Source organism: Haliaeetus albicilla, chromosome 1 (genome assembly GCF_947461875.1).
Source record: "Haliaeetus albicilla chromosome 1, bHalAlb1.1, whole genome shotgun sequence".
Classification (NCBI taxonomy): Eukaryota; Metazoa; Chordata; class Aves; order Accipitriformes; family Accipitridae; genus Haliaeetus; species Haliaeetus albicilla.
The window spans coordinates 64,558,694-64,575,979 of record NC_091483.1 but is presented as its reverse complement, the minus strand read 5'-3'; the positions used below and the strand labels follow the sequence as shown (position 1 = coordinate 64,575,979).

The 17,286-nt window shown below is 36.6% G+C and overlaps 1 protein-coding gene across 3 annotated transcripts in view; it reads left to right on the top strand.

The window, feature by feature from the left end:
* STIM2 (stromal interaction molecule 2) overlaps positions 1–17,286 on the top strand; it is a 77,914-nt gene that overhangs the window by 26,145 nt on the left and 34,483 nt on the right. For all 3 annotated transcript variants that reach the window (XM_069792237.1, XM_069792256.1, XM_069792247.1), the window contains exon 2: positions 15,667–15,797. In XM_069792237.1, coding sequence (XP_069648338.1) covers positions 15,667–15,797 — 131 coding nt within the window. The remainder of the gene's footprint in view (positions 1–15,666; positions 15,798–17,286) is intronic.

The window sequence follows — 17,286 nt, the reverse complement described above, 5'->3', positions numbered from 1 at the left end:
ATTAAACCTTTTTTAGGTATTTGTCCCCAGAGAATATTAAATGTCTCAATTTTTATATTGCTGAAAAGAAAGGTGAGGCTTCTTACCAAAACAACACTGCAACTTACTGGATCTTTAGAAAACTAACAGTGTCAGAAAGTTGCTTTGCTTTAGCTATGGCACAAAGGTGTAGGCTTTTGCAATAGCTGTCTCACTTAAAAGTGCAGGTTGTCGTTTACCTGGGGCTAGACATGGCCACGCATAGTAGAATTTTAGCGTATTTGCCTTCATAAGCTTGTGCATACAAAATGTCTCCTAATATAAAAAGTAGTTCCATGAGAAATACAAGATGCAAAGCAATGTTATACAATGTATAGTGTAGTTTTAAAAAAACCCTCATGCTTGAACAAACATACCTATTCTAGTTATGATGAATTCTATCTTCTGAATGGTTATCACCTGATTTTTCAGGCCCTGGCCTTCTACAGGCATACCAGTTCTTGACATCCTGTTCTGTTAATTTTTTTTTTTTAAAATGCCTTAAGTTCTGCTGAAACTCGTATGTCTTCATTATATACAATGTATTGCTTTGAACTGATGTGATGGTAAAAACACACAGGTTTTGCAAAGGCATTCCTAAGTAGTTCATTTGTATGCATGAATACAAATATTCTTTACTATGGACATGTGAAGTACATATGCACATTTAAAGACCGTAAAACCTGTGCACAAATGTCAGTGCTGTAAGATGCAATTTGAGATTTGATCAGGATTTTCCAAAGGCTTCTTCAGGCTTGCCTTGTTCGTTCTTCTGTTTGTTATCACTAGATATTTACTTAGTACTTTGGGTTGTAAATGTGGTGGGTCAGCAACTTCTTCACAACAACATGCTTCCTAGGAATGTATGGCGAGCGTACAATTAACATTTCATAAGTAAGAATGACTACTAGCATTACATTTTTATTTGTATTTGTGAATTGGAGCCTTCAGTTTTGGGGGCAGTTGTTATTCTAGAATCTGCCTTTCAACAGAGATGATAGAGATGTGATTGAAAGGGACCACTGGAGGTCAAACTTGTGCTCTAAGCAAGAATGTCACCATCACAAGAACATGTGATCTATAGCGCTTTCTGGCTAAAACCTCTAAGAGTGGAGACTACGCATCTTCTGAGTAGGTTACCATAGTGCTGCAATGCCCTCCTAGCAAAAAAGGGTTTCCTGATGTCTAACCTGACCCTCACAGTGCATGATTTGACTGTTGCCCCGTGTTATATGGTCTGCCCCTACTGAGGAGGGTTTGCCATCTACTGTCAAGTAGTTAGTTGCAGGCTACTATTAGATCACCTTAGCCTCCTCTTGTCAAGACTAAACAAGCCCAGCTTTCTGAAAATCTGTGACTCCTTGAAATTATGTAGGATTGAAACTTCTGTTTTATTTTAATCTTAATAAAATTGAACAGGTTCATTGGGCACAAGATTTAGAAAGCAAAAGTCGTGAGAACATGTAGTATTAATGGATTCAAAATGAGCCTCCAAAACAAACAAACAAAAAAGGGTTGCATGCTGCAAGTATGTGTGTGTTCACGTGTATACATATGGTCAAACAATGCAACATTTTACTTAAAAAAAAAAAAAAAAAAAAGTCAATTGAATGTTGTAGATTATCTGTCGGCTTGTTGCAAAACTATAGTCTATAGAAGATATTTAATGTTTTGCTTCAGTCTCAGCGCTTCAAAATTTACATTTTTGAAGGAATTTTTCTGCCAGGAGATTATTTGTGTGTTAGACCATCACATATGAATAATAACCAGTAGGCTGTGGAGAGAAACCAGGTGCAATCACATATAGAAAGGTTCTTTCATTCAACTGAGTTTAAGATGACATGTGAGTGGAAAATAGAATAATTTATTACTCCAGTGAGAAAAAGATGGAGAGTTTTCACTTAAAACATTTAACAGCTTCAGACTGTTTCTTGAGAGTATTATCTTGCATGAGATAAGGAATTAGTAGCTCACAGAGAAGTAAATTTGTAAACTTGTTTAAAAGAAAGTTTTCAAACTAAATTTCTGATATGCCTAGATGGAAGACCTTTTTCTTTAATGCCTTGACACTTCCTCCTTTAAATAAATCTTAAGATTTTAGATACCAAAATCAAATTTTAAAGAAAAGAAAGGAAGGAAAAATTGAGAACTTAATTGATAATTGCTAAGCTGGTAGGGTAGTGGGTCAGTAGCACAGTCTGTCTGGAGTAGACTGTAATGTTACCACAGGTAAAGGAAGTGAGAAAATAATTATGCAAGATAGCTGTCTGCTTACAATATGGTGAGGGTACTAAGCTTTCAATCTGTGATGCTACCACTTTGAAGTAACATATTAAAACCATGGTTTTCAAAGTTGGGTTCAATTCTCTTCTTGTAGTAGCCCTATCTTTGTCACATATATAAATATCGCCATTCTTTGATCTGTCTCAAGCATATGTCTAAGACTTTTGGTTCATGTTGCTTCCAGAGAGAATTTCTGAATAGGAGTGGAATTCTTCTGAGCATATCCTCCTAGTCTGAAAACTTTTGATTAGTTTTTGGATAATGTTAACTGAGTAAGTTTAAACATACTTGGGGTTTTTTTTGATTTTAGAGGCAACAGCACCTGGCTTTGATTTGTCATTGGTAGTAAAACTTCACTTGCCTGAAGAGAACTTCAGCAAAAGTTTTAAATGTCAGAAGAGTGTTTTTATGTTTACCTGTTTTCATGTTAACTGGAAACTTCCATGTGTTAACTTATATGTGTTAATTTAAATATTACTAAAGAAATGAAACTTAATGAAAGGAATTTTCTTTGTGTTTTAATAGAATAAGTAGAGAATGTAGCTCTGTGTTATGGTGAGGAAGGCGTAACTATTTTACCTATTTTCTGCTACTAACTGTACGTTGATTGTGCTCAGTATTCCTCAGAAATGTAGAGTAGGAAAACATTGTCCCCCTGCCCCCAGCAGATGACTTGGTATAAAAATTGCTTTAATATGGTTAAGACAAAACCAGATTTAAATCAAAGATTTATAACCTACAAATCACTGTGTTAATATACAAAAGATTAAAACATTTATGCTGGTTGATAGATGTGACTGACATGGAATAGTTGGGTTTTGGATGTTAGCTTTGTCAGATATTGCATTTAGGGTATGAGAATAGACCTTGGAGATAAAGCCTGTAGAATGTATGTTCCTTGCATTTGATTAAACCAAAGTGAAATTACAAAGTAGAATAGTTTCTACAAAACATGCTTCTCTGAGATGTTAATGAAGAACTTCAGATGTGTTTTATTGTCTATGGAGGCCAGAAACCAACAACAGGATGCCTAACAAAACAAGACAGAAACCCCCACATATTTGAAAGTAATCCTAATTTAGTAAAAGTGTTTTTTTTCTATATGTTGTATTTGTAACATATCTCTGTTTCTGTGGGAAACAGAAGGTCTCATGTGAAGTTAACTTCCTGGGGGTTTTGAAAATGGGATCTAATTGAATATATTGAAATAGAACTAATCTTTCATGGTTCTGGTTTACTTTTGCTTATGCTTAATGACAGGCAGGTGGCTTTTTTAACTTTTGGAAGTTGCTTCCTTTTTGATATTGAAAACGATGGACTGCCTGTATGTGTTGATATTTGATATATTAAGAAAAGGTAATGTAGCAGAAACACTTATGTCTGTTGGATTTTGGCTCTGTGCCTGTTTTCCTACTTCTGTCTGTTGCAGAGAGCAAATAGCAGCAGAAGCATCGGTAATTCTGTGCATGAGGTACCATGTTCTATTTGCAGTATGTGTCCAGCAGAGTTTAAAAAAATACCTAGGATATTATTTTCCATGCTTTAGCCTTTTCAAATCTGGTAGATACAAATCAATATTAGTGTTTAAAGTCTCATGTAAGACTCTTAAAATATATGCTGAAATTTTATGTTTAAATAAACCATATGTATATATATCATAAAGTACCTGTAATGACTCTCCTAAGTAAAAGTAGTCATTATCTAGAAAAAGCTTACTGCTCTTCATTTCATCTAGATTTTTCCCAATGTATGTTAGGAACATACATTGGGACTTAAACGAGGACTTAAGAGTAGATTATAGATCTCTTAACATTATTCGTTACCTTTAAAGATATCTTATACCAGTATTCTTTTGCAGTTGTTTGGAACCTGAATTATCACAGTGTTAAATTTTAAAAGATCTTTATACTTTCTTGTTCTTTCCTTTGTTCTTTCCATAAGTATCTTCCTGGCTGTTTAAACTGTCTTGTGCTGCCAATAATAAAAATTAAAAAAAACCCCAAACCTAAACAAAACAAAACCCCCCAAACACAAACTCACTTGGTTTTATGTAGCCAAGTGTCATAGTTTGTCAGCTTTGGGACAGATCATATTATGTTGCTTTTTTATAGTCCTGTGTATTGAATTCTTAATGCATGTTCTGGCTCATAGGTTTTGGAAACTAGTCAAAAAACTGGGGCTTGAATGAAGGGACTACATAAATTATAGCAGTATTTGGGACAGACATGCACTTAGACACCTTGAGCTTGCTGGTGTAAGTTTGTAGAGCTGAGGTGTCTCTGAAGACCTACCGTTTATGGTGTGGGCTGACTGCAGTCAAAGAGGGCTCTGTCTAGAGCTTGTGACTTCTCTTGTCTTGGGGGGGCTTGTGGGGAGAACCTTGGAGAAAGGACAAATTCTGAGCTTGCCGGCAGTGGTGTTAGAAACTGTTTTGTCAAATCTTGTGGAGTGTTTTATTTGTGTTTGCTATTACTCCAACTCCTGCTATAGTGTTAGAAAAGTCTGTTTTAGGCTTTATAGGCCACAAAAATCTACTCGAAAAAATGCAGATTGCCTCAAGTAGAGAGTTCAATGTTGTATTTGAAGTCCAGCCATGACGTCAACTTGTTGCAGGTAAAGATGTATGTAATTTTTCCACTTGATAGTTGTTAATTGCAACAAGTTGTCTAGGACACGGCCTTGTCCTATGCCTCCTAGTAGAGAAAGCAAAGATCTAAAAAATGGAGCTGGAGTTTTCCGCTCGAGTAATGTAGCTGTTGTTCCACTGCATTAATTCCATTTTTCAGTTTATTGCTTGCCTACTGTGTTGCTGGCTAGATTCAGTTGTAACTGAACTTGCGCCTTCGCTGTCACAAGTGTTTGTGCAGGTGTATAGAGAACCAATTCAGGCAGAATCAGTTTCCTGATCCTTCCTGCAGCATGATTGCACAAATGTGCTTATGTTGGTACAAGGAAGGGGATAATACAGGGACAGGAACAAATGGCGGGGGCACAAACGATTAGGAATCCTTTTAGCATTAGTCTTTGGCTTATTCTGCTTTAGAGCATATGTGAAACTTTTGCCTTGGCTCTTCCTTGCATCCTGAATATGGTCATGCTGTTGAGGAGCAACTGATGGTATTTGAAGCTGTACAAGTAGTAGTTGGCAATGTGTGTTGTTCAGGCAAATGTAGAGTATTCAGGGACCTTACTGGGTTTTTTTTTGTATGTGATTTCTTGAGATTTGTCTAGAGGTGGAATACTACTACTTTAAACTTGTATGCAAACGGTATTTAACTCCTTTTGATGGGAAGAGCCACGTGTTTGTACTATGAATTTTATTTTATTGTTTTTTTTAAAACAGAATCAATCTGAGCTAATTTTCTCTAACATTAATTACATGGCATTTGAGGTTTTGGAGTTCTTGTCTAATTGAACTGTTTCCTCTTTTTCTGTTCTGCATGATGCCAGTGCATGACTTTATGCACAGAGTGTGAGTGTTCAGTGTGTGCTCATTGTAAGAACTGGGTTCTATTTTGACCACTTTAACAACTAAGGAATACATATTGGAAAATTACACCATTTGCTACTATTTTTATGGGCCCAGAAATACATTTATCAAAACGGTATCAACCAAGATGTATCTAAGATATGTGCAACTATGGTTTATTCTAACATTCTGATTATTGTAAATATCACTATCTGTGTTAAGTTTGAGCAATAGCATAATGATATGTTATTTCCAAAGATGTGTGACTATCTCATTTTTTTACATTCTGAAAACATTTTTTTTAAAAAAGGGCTCTTTAGATCTTATTTGCATCAAATAAGCCAAGGTGAACTGGGACACTGTCAGTAGATTTATCAGCCCAGTTTATGACTTGGTGAAATTCATCATGAGAAAAATATTTAGCAACATATTAGTAGGAGCAAAACTGCCAGTTGTGCAATCTGGAGTTGGATGTGAGTGCTAACTGCAGAGCAGTTCATGTAAGCTTCTGGAAGTAGGATAGTCCTTAACTAGCCAGCAATCTGCACTACTGAATCTTCACATAAGCTAATAGGGCTATTTAAAGAAACTGATATTTATACATCCTTAAAATTACTGACAGGTTGAATGGTGCTAAAGGAAGTGTTTCATTATGGTGTTATTGTTTAAATAAAATCTATGCACTCAGTGCCTTTGTATTTCTGAAAGTATAAACATATAGGCTGACAACTTTAAGACTCAAATGCTAGAATCTTAACAGATTGTATTTTAAAAAAAAAGTGCTGTGATGTTAAGCTTCTTTATTGTAAGTACAATGTTACATCTTTTTTTAATTTAGCTTTCAGTTGTATAATTCTGATGTGTTCTCTTAAAGTATAAATACATCCTGACAACATGTTGTTACAGGAACTCTGAGGGAACTGATGATGCTACAGATGGTGCTCACAGAGGATTAAATTTGATTCCTTGGTTAGAACAGTTAATAATATATGTACTAGATCAGATGGTGTAGAAGACCGAAGTAATTCAGTAATGTCAGCAATGTCATGCTTACATGCCTGATTCATGGATATAGAATATGATTATGAATCACATGTGAAAACAAATATATCAGAGGAAAAACTGGTGTGATTAAAAGTATAAGTTTAAAGATACATAGTTTTATATGAAAATAATTAATATTACTTTAACACACTCTAATTTATAATTTTAGCATGTTTCAGTTTATTTGTCTGTAAGTGTAAGGATTTAGGTCTTAAAAGATGCTTTTTTTTAATCTTAAAACCACATCTGTAAAACTTTTTATGCCTTTTACTAAACTTTTAAAAAATTATATAAGGTGGTAAAATCCTTACCCTCCCCTCCCCTTGTTCATTCTAAGAAGTTGTGAACTACCTTTTCAGCATGAAAAAGTTTGTAAAATTTTAAATTACTAGCCATACTATCATGGTGGTTGTATTCTGCAGATCACTGTCTTCCAGGAGTTTAGTGGCTCATGTTCTGCTTAGCTCTTGAGACGTATCTGAATAGAAATTGGTACACTGTATATTGCCTATATATTTTCACCAGGAGGCTAAAGATCAGGCATCCATATTAATGTGAAGCAGAGGTGTTAATAAGGATGGAATTCTAAGCAAGAAAATGAGGTTTTATTTAAAAAACAGTTACTAGGAAGTTTGCTTCAGAAATCACTTGGACATATTGTTAGACATTTGAAAGGTCACCTGTAAATTGCTTTTCTGATTTCCTGACCAAATTAAGAAAGTGGCTTAGATGCTATGGTACTGTTCTTCCTTAAGAGCTGACAAATTCTTGGCCAGATTAAAGTGTATGATCAGGGAGACACTGCAACTTTTCCAGCTTCCTGCTCTTAGGAAAGGGAGAAAATTGTTAGAACAGCAGTAAAGAACTAGTCAGACCTAAAATATATAAAAAGCTTAGAAGTGTGGTGTTATATGTGCTTAGATGTATGTTATGCATTAATAGTCACTGGATATATATGAATACACATTGGTAGTTTATTTCATCAGCTTAATTAAAATTCTGTTGACGAATGAACTCAAATAGTAAGTTCACAGTCCTGTTTCTTTGACAGCTGTAACTTCTAAACATGTATGGGATATAAGGTAAAAATGCCGACTGTCTTGTTAATTTTGTCTGAGTTAAGGGTGTGTTTTTATTCCAGGTGAAGTTAGGAATTTAGGTCATCCTTGAACCTATGTAAGTTTGTTTTTTCTGGGAGCTATTCTAATTTTGGATGTTAATAATTACTGTAATGTGCAAAGATTAAATCATGCGTTCTTAAAGGTGTGTTAAATAGTCTTTACTACCAAATCAAGATACATAGATGAAAACTTAGATTTAAACTGCGTTAAATATTTCTTTTTTTTGGTCTTGTTGTACTAATAAGTAAAGTGGGACAGACTTTCCTATCACTGAGAGTAGGTATCGGACATCTGACATCTTTTTTTTTAACTGAACAATCATATGTGTTTGTAAGTTTGTACAGTAAGTATTGTTAAAGTACAAGTAAGGTTGGAAGGAGATAAAATGGAGAATTTTCGATGGCTTTCATAAGATGCTTCTCCCAGTTTCCTCTCATCTTGCTTTGTTAGGGTTGGCAGGAGTTCCTCTTCTAAATCAGTCTGCATTGACCATTGTATACAATAATTGTCCAGCTTCCTCTTCCCTTCAAACTGTGTCATTGCTCAGGGAGGGTGTGGGAAAGAGATGGAAAAGCCATGAATCCGTCTTCTTGATTTTTGTTTAGTCAGACAGAGCAGTGTTATAATTTAATAATTAATTTCCTAACAGTCTAAATGAAGTGTTTATGCTGATATTTTGGCTTGTCAGAATAATCCTTGACACGATTAATGTATTCAAACCCCTTTTTGCAATTTCCTTTTTAAACAAGCATTACTGATTTGCTATAGTTGCCTTTAATGTAGTTAAATTAATGCAAAATTAGATTTGACATCAAATTTAATTCTCTAGAGAATTCCTTTTGTATCTTTTCCTTTGAGTAAACATTTTTATTGCTACGAAGTTCTTAAATAGTTTTCTAAGATCACATATGATGTTTTGAATGTCTTAACAGGTGATCAGAAAGTTAAGTGTCTGCTGTTCTACAGTTTGTTTTGAAGCTTTTTATCCAGTAAAGATTGGAAAAGCTTTAATCAAAACCTGTCTTAAGACTTGATTTTGCTAATGGTATTATTTGACTGAATTTCTGCTTTAAATAATGAACTGTGATTTCACTGATTTTTTTTCTTCCTATGTATAAAAAATGAAATTTAAGTTAGAATTAGACAGCTTTTTTGTGGGTGTGGAGAAAGTAGAGATGAGCTAATGGTGATTTAAGGAAAAATCAAAGCCTTGCTTGCCTCATCAAGTTTCAAGTTTCTATGTGGGGGGAAAAAGTATTGTTGATTTGCATGTATTTAAAAGATACTGAAATAGCAGAATAAATGGACACTTGTCAATAGTGACAAAACCAGGTTTGGATCTCTCATGCAAAGATCACTTATATACATATTGAAGTGGTAATATTTATTTTAAGGTTTTTTGAAATGTCATCTTTTTTTGCTGAAGGATGTTGAGTGGATTTTGAAAGAAATATGGCAGCTTCATGGAGCTGAACTGCAAGTAGTTGTTTGGGGTTGTTTTTTTGGGGGGTGGGGTGGGGGGGTGTTAGGTTTGTGGGGGTTTTTTTGTTTGGTTTGGTTTGGGTTTTTTTTAAACTGAAGTGTTACCAGTCACTAAGCATTACACATGTATTCAGAAACAAGTGCTTCAGATAGTGGACTTTGTAGTCAGGAGTTTCATCTATGAGTCTCATCTGCTGTTCTTGCACGAGTTTATAAACAGTTTCAGAAGTTACCTGAATTTCTTATATGGAGTAGTGGAAAAGCCTAATGTGAAACTTCACATTTTAAAATTCTTTGAAGACAACAATATCCTGAATCTACTTTCTGATTGCACCCCTTTGCCTGCTGTCATTAGTATTATGACATTTTCCTCTTCAGGAAGCTAATTTAAGTAACATTGGTGTTGTGATTAGAAGATAAGTGTATTCTGCCCCTTTTGTCAAAATTTTGTCTGTTTTTTTAAATGTTTTTAGTGGAAAGATGTGCTGCAGTGATGAACTTTATTTTTCACTCTAATCATTTAAATAAATGTCACAAATGACATTGTCAAGTTAACTGTTATATCCTGCTCGGCCTACTTGCCATATGGAGGAGTTTAATTATTAAGAGTAGGAGTGATTTGCTTTGGGAGCTTTTAATTGAAAGATTAAACAGAGCTCACTCTGAGGCTGTCTCTTCAAGTATTTGAAGATTTTAATGACACCTTATGTAAGGATTTAAGATAAAAGCAACTTGTTTGTTGCCTTTACTACGAGTAGCTGTTTTGAACTTCTGGTGAAATTCTTGAGAACGCTTGCTTTTCAGTGATTTCAGTAATCCCTACTGTACCTGACACTCAGATTTGTACTCAGGTCTTTAATAATTGTTGTTCTTGTACAGTTTTTTTTTGCCTTGAAAGGAATCACATTGAATTAATGAAGAAACTGTGATGTATTAAAGTACAGTGTAAAACTAAAGCACAAAAGAAATGTAAGGAAACAGAAATCCCAGTTAGACGAAGACGCATTTCGCGGGGGGGGTGGGGTGGGGTATTGTGGCCACCTGCTTTGGCTCTGGAAAATGCAAAGAAATCCTATTTCTGTCATCATGGCTTGCTGAAATATAATTATTTTAAGCTGAGAGTCTGTACTTAGGAAGCTGACACTTGTGTATAGTGCTTGCCTTTTCTGTGAGGCTTCCCTTTATCCCAGATGGCTTCTTAGGAATGAGGAATCATAAAACTAGCAGAACATGGTACACTCCTGAATTCATTAGAAAAAGACAGTCATGGAAACACTGGGGGCTTCCATAGGACTGCCATATGTTAGTGTAAAAAAATGCTCTCTCTTCCTGGTGAACACTGAACATCTTCACAGGACAAATATGATGTGTAGTAGCCAGTCTCTCCAAATAACTCCCAACTGCAAAGTTGCTCTGAGTGAACTAATGGGGAAATTTAAAGGCATTTAAATTTTAAATTTGGAGGTGTGTATCTTGTTCCAGGTACCTCTGAAAATCATAAAGGTTTTGTGTGTCCCTGTATTCTTAAAAAGGCTCTTTGAGGCATCAAAAAGACTTAAGGGCTCAGGCATTTTGGAGGCCTGATTGGAACTGCAAACGCCTGGCTAGGGTCCCCTTGCCACAGGCTTTGGCACAGTCGTAACTCTTACGCTCCAGTGTCCATATGCAAAATGATGTGTGTGCAAGAGAACAGCAGGATTATTAGCTACTTGTTGGTCTGTCAGTCCTTTTCATTCTGAAGTCTGTTACACTCACAACAGTTTAGGGAAAAGTAAGTGCAGGATAGAAAGACTGTGTGAGGTGCATATACCCTTTTGCTTTGGAACAATTTCTAATGGTGTATTCCTAAAATAAATTTCAGGGGCTTTGCTGACATGAGTGCTGGAAGAGATAGCTGTAACTAATTTTCCTTACTGGCTTGTGTTGACAGTGGCGCTTTAACTCCTATTGCCTTCAGGAAATGGGATGAAAAAGCCATGATTCTAAAGTTTGGGAGAATTGCAAGCTGAAGTTTTTCTTGTAGTCTTGCCTTATCTTAGCCTCGTTGAAAAAGAGGGGGAGGGAAAGGATGGGGAAGGGGGGGTGCGCGGTAAAACAGTGCTAAGTGTTAACTTTCCTCTTATCTGTAAATACAAAGTTTCCTGTATACCAGGTTGAATACCTCTGTACTCGGTTCATTATCAAACTGTCTCCTGTAGGACTGGTCTGAACCCGTGGCTTTGTGCGGACTGGTGAAGACTACCTTCTCCTCTTGCCTCAGAGCTCAGGGGCAGTTACTGAGCCATAAATTTGACATTTCATTTTTTAGTAACAGATTCCCTCCTTATTACAACCAGAAGTTCTGAAACTTCCTCACTTCTGAGCAACATGAAAAACTGGGCTGTAAAATAACTCCTGCCTAGAGTGGCATATGGTGTGCTTGTATGCCTCTTGTCCACCTAATCTAAACTGTATCTCTCTTCTTTGCTTTGCTAATTCTTCTGTGCTGTTTGTTAAAGGAAGAGTCAAATTCTAAGATATCAGGTTCACTCCCTGAGTGAACTTGGTGGTATCCTCTGTGTGCTCTTTCCTGTGATGATGATTTTGGACTAAGGGTATTTATGACAAGACACCAGACTAGGACAGAAATTGGTCCAGACGTGCAATTAGGTTTGTCCTTAAAGTACAGTAGAATGTTTGGAATCCCAGAACACCTTCAATAGGGTGGATTCAAAGTGGAAAATTAATCAACTAGTCTTATAATTTGTTGTGGGGCCTCAGGCCTACATTTATGGTGCTTGCTGTATCTTGAGACTTTTCCTCTTGGCTTTTATCTTAATTAACTGGATGATTGAGAAGTTTCTAACCATACTTCATCTAGTGTTAATTTGAATTGTTTCTGCCATGCAAATGAGGCAGAATACTGCATGTTAGAATCTTCTGCAGAGCTGCAGATGATTAAATTTCCGTCGGCTGTTTTTTAGATTTGGTACGGCTTCATAGGTGTGCTTGTGAAAGGCTTTTCACTTATTCTTTAGGCTGTGGCTTTGTAATTTGTTTTTGGTTTGATATTGTTCTCTGAAAAGGGGGCTGACAAGTGACATCAGTCTGGGAGTGTTTAATTTTACCATATGAAAATAAGCTTGAAGGTAAACCTGGATTCTGTTTAGAGTGGGTTAATTTTTATTTCAGTCAAGATGTGGTCCTATTCCATGTTTCTCAGTCCCAAAAGGAGCAATTGGAATGCTATAATCTCTTAAGGGAGAGATCAAGTGTTCCTGGAGCCAGTGCATGGGACATTTGAAGCAAAAGCAGCCTGTTTACTTCTCTCAAGAAGAGCTGTAGCTCTTAAAAGTGCCTTCATGCTTAAATAACCAAAAAAGGCATATTTAAGATAAATAAGTACTCTGATTAATAAACTGATCAGCCTCAGTTTTGAGAAAATGTACTCTGAGAAAACCTTTTTTTATTTGAAAAGCTGGGCTTTCAGCTGAACAAAATGGAAAACATTTGAGTGGGTGCTTGCAAACTGAACACTATTTATGTGACGTGTTTTCTTCTATGTAAGAAAAGAACTAAGTAGAAATTAAACAAGTTGGATGTGTTTGAGGGACCTGTTTATCTGTTCTGAAAATTATGCTTTCTTTTAACTTAAAGCATAGTATAGATTTAATCTTGCAGTACAAAGATGGTTCATCTGATATATGATTGTATTTAAGTAGTGTCCTATTTTTTGTTCATGGCTATTGGAATTTAATTATTAGCAGAACTTTGAGGTGATTCATTACTATTGCAAGGGAAGCCTTTCTACACCAAGCACTCTGTATTACAGGCATAAGTCCTTTAATCACCCAATGACAGTAACTTTTTCATTGCAAGGCAAAAATCTAAAGCCTGTGTATTATGCAAATTAAACCTTCTCTAATGAAAAAAGATGGACAAATAAAATAGATCTTTTTTTTTTATTTAAAAAAATTACTCAGTTTCACTTGTTTTCAGGAAATATTAGTTGAATTACAAAGCTGAAAATTGTTTGTGGTTGGCCTAGTTTAATGTTCAGTAATTTGTCTTTATGATTTATATGAAGTAGTTCTAAAATAAGCATCTCTCAGTTCTGGGAGAGTATCAGTGAGGTTTGTTGTTTTGGGGTTTGTTTTTTGTTTGTTTGTTTTGTTTTTGTTTTTTTAATTGATACATGGGCATAGGTAACAGGTAACTGTTAACTTCTGTAAAATAAAACTGGTGTATAAAATAAGAATGCATTGACTCATGTCTAGCTGTAGGGGTCAGTCCTGTTAATATGTCTGAGATTCCAGCTATGCCATGGTTGCTACTGTCATACTTCTGCTTTGTAGCCTTATGCAAGCTGAGTCTTATCAGCATCCATTATTTTTGATTATTTTAAAATTTATAATAGACAGTGTCCTGGTTTCAGCTGGGATAGAGTTAACTGTCTTCCTAGTAGCTGGTACGGTGCTATGTTTTGAGTTCAGTATGTGAAGAATGTTGATAACACTGATGTTTTCAGTTGTTGCTCAGTAGTGTTTAGACTAAAGTCAAGGATTTTTCAGCTTCTCATGCCCAGCCAGCGAGAAAGCTGGAGGGGCACAAGAAGTTGGCACAGGACAGAGCCAGGGCACCTGAGCCAAACTGGCCAACGATGTATTCCATACCATGGGACGTCCCATCTAGTTTAGGAACTGGGGAGTGGGGGGCAGGGATTCGCGGCTCGGGGACTGGCTGGGTGTTGGTTGGTGGGTGGTGAGCAATTGCCCTGCGCATCATTTGTACATTCCAATCCTTTTATTACTACTGTTGTCATTTTATTAGTGTTATCATTCTCATTATTAGTTTCTTCTTTTCTGTTCTATTAAGCCGTTCTTATCTCAACCCACGAGTTTTACTTCTTTTCCCGATTTTCTCCCCCATCCCACTGGATGGGGGGGAGTGAGTGAGCGGCTGCGTGGTGCTTAGTTGCTGGCTGGGGTTAAACCACGACAGACAGAAAAGCAGAATCATGTCAACTCCATTGGTATGGAAGTAGTAAAATGATAAATTTATTTTTCTGTGCAAACTCTCGATCCTATCTGTTTCTCCATGTGCTGCTTCCTTTTCAGTACTTACATAAATGAGCCTTTAATAAATTCTGTAGTAACATGAAAGCTTAATCCTTTGATAGACTAGAAGAAGCAATTACTTATATGCTGCCTCAATTTGTATTTGCATTGAAATGATTAAAGTGGAGTGTACCAGTTTATGGGACTAGTCAGTGCATTTTTTTATAGTGGCTATTACAGTGGGAATTCACTATCTTATTAAAGCTGAACTTTCAAAAAATTATTTCTGTATCCTTTTCCACCTTCTTTTCTTTGATGGTGTTTGGGACATCAGAATTAATGAAATAGCTAGCTATAAGTTAATGCTAAGGTCTGTGAAAGACCAGTCTTAATGATGGTTGATCATATGCATCATAGAATTTTGGAGTGTTTGGCATGTGCCTTGTGGAAGGGAAAGAAGAACAGAGTTATAACAATCTGATGTGGTGGAAGCAGAGCCACCAGATTTGCACCAATCATGAGCTTCAGTCACAAATGCAAGTGAAAACGTGCTGGTTTTGACCTGGAATCCTGCTCCACAGTGACTCTGCTGTTTTTGATAAGAGCATACAGGACTGAGATATCATGTACTATTATTAGTTGAAATTTCTTTGTGGTGTGCTTTCTTCTCTTGCAGTTGTCCTTGAATATTTTGCATTCAGTAGTACTATCTACTTTGAATTTGATCTGCAGTGTGGTTACCATCCCTTTGTTTATGAAGCTATGATTGTAGGACATGATAATTCTTTTTCTCTTCCTCCACTCCTCTCTGTTTAGCCCAGGCTTTCAGAAAGGAAATTGGAAAACAAAGTGACTTTAATTTCTGTTGCAGTAATACATTTCTAAGGGTGGATGATATACAGAAGAAGAGGTGGAGATAGCAGTTACAGGGGTGGGAAAAAAAAATCCCAAGAGTCAAACTATTCCAGCCTATTCTTTGGGCTTCCTTCCTGGATTTCCCCCTCCCCCGCCTCCCTTCACTTTTTTGGTAAGAGTTATTATTTTACAGCTAAATTTCACATCTATGACCTGGTGGCTATGTGTAGTGAAGTACATGTACATGTACAGAAACTTAAGCCCTTTCTCTTGCTTGGGAGCTTTATATCATAGGGTGACAGTAGCTAATATTTGTGTTTTGTTTTTTCTGCCCTCCTCTTTCCCCGTCCCGCTTTAGATCCCTGCAGTTCACTCAGCCCACCGTGCTTTACTGAGGAAGATCGATTCAGCCTAGAAGCTCTCCGCATGATCCATAAGCAAATGGATGATGACAAAGATGGTGGTATTGAAGTAGATGAAAGTGATGAGGTAGGAGTAAAAAGCCTTCGCTTCTGTATATATGAGGTCTGTCGTTTTTTTCCCGTTTTATATAGCAGCTTTTTATGTTCCAGCACTTGAGTAGTCATTGATGGTTTTCTTAATTCAGCCCTTCCCACAGCCAAATGTGGAAGGAAAGTCTGAATTCTAGAATTGTCTGAAATGGAATATTGTTGTCCATTGTTCTAGCCTAAAGGAAAGTTTTATATGACTTGTATAAAAGCTGATATTTTTGTGATTAGTGTAAGAGGTAGGCAAATGGTGTTGGTTTAGCTTGCAGTGAGGTGACCAAGAGTTGATGTGACCTGCCACCTGGAATTTTAGGGTTTTTTGCTCCAAGGCTTTCTTGCTTAAGGCATTGGTGGGCTTTTCTGTTTACCTTAGATCTGTTCCAGGCACTTCATGGTGCACAACAATACCTGTTATAGACAGCAGTCTAGAAAGCTTTCTTATGTGTTTTTGCTTACATTTTACAGGCAAGTAGCAAGCACCTCCTGCTGTAGGTTAATGGTAGATTAAGTCCTATGAACTAAAGAAGGTTATTCAGACCTGCCTTGAAGATTTTTGTGATTGTGCTTGAATGGGTTTGATAGGCAGGCTCGTGGTGGTCCTGGCAAAGGACTTGCCCTTGCACTTATTGAACTTCACCATTGGGATTCTCAAAATTACTGGGTAAGAATGGAAATACCCGTGTAGTTTCATTGTTCTTGCTTCTTTTGCTTTCTGGCAGTTGTCAGGTACAGGCTTGAGAAAGGAAGGGGAGTGAAGATGTCCCCTCATCTCCTGTCCCCTAAAAATGAGGGTATTGCCATGTGGTTCTGAAGCCCATTCTCACTGGAGGTGAGTGGGAGAAGAATCTAGCCCTGATTTCTCTTCCCTTTTTTGTAACATCTCAGGGAAGATTGTTCTCCCTGAATGAATTAAGTTGTGAATTATCATTGTCAAGTTTAATGTGATGCTACTTACTTTTCTGTGTGACTATGTACAAACAGCATCAACAGTGATTGATGCTTGGTTGATACAAGTTTTCTGAAGGAATACAGTACAGTGGAGAGAATGGTCCAGAATAAAATCATGTACTTTTTAACTTTGGAGGAGAAAAATCTGCTCTGTACCTTAGGGAGTGTCATGCAAGGTAGTTCAGGCACTGGAAATAGTCTAGCTCTTGTTATTGCAGAATGTTTGGTTAGTGCCATTAATGATTGGGACAGGCACAATCCAGTCTGCAAACTGAAACTTTAGTGATGGGAGTATGAGCTTTCTCAGGAGCTTCTCAGCACTGTGTGATTCTCTTGACTTGTGCTGCGTTTGTTATACATGAAAGTTAAGAAAGTTAAAAGAAAATACTGAAATATTTATGCGTTGGAAACTTTTTAGTAGTATTCAAAAGATCTGTCCTGGTATCCAGTGGACCATCTTTATATCTGACCTTAAGTTTCTTCCTGCTCCAGAGAAATGTTGAGATAAACCCAAGCAACAG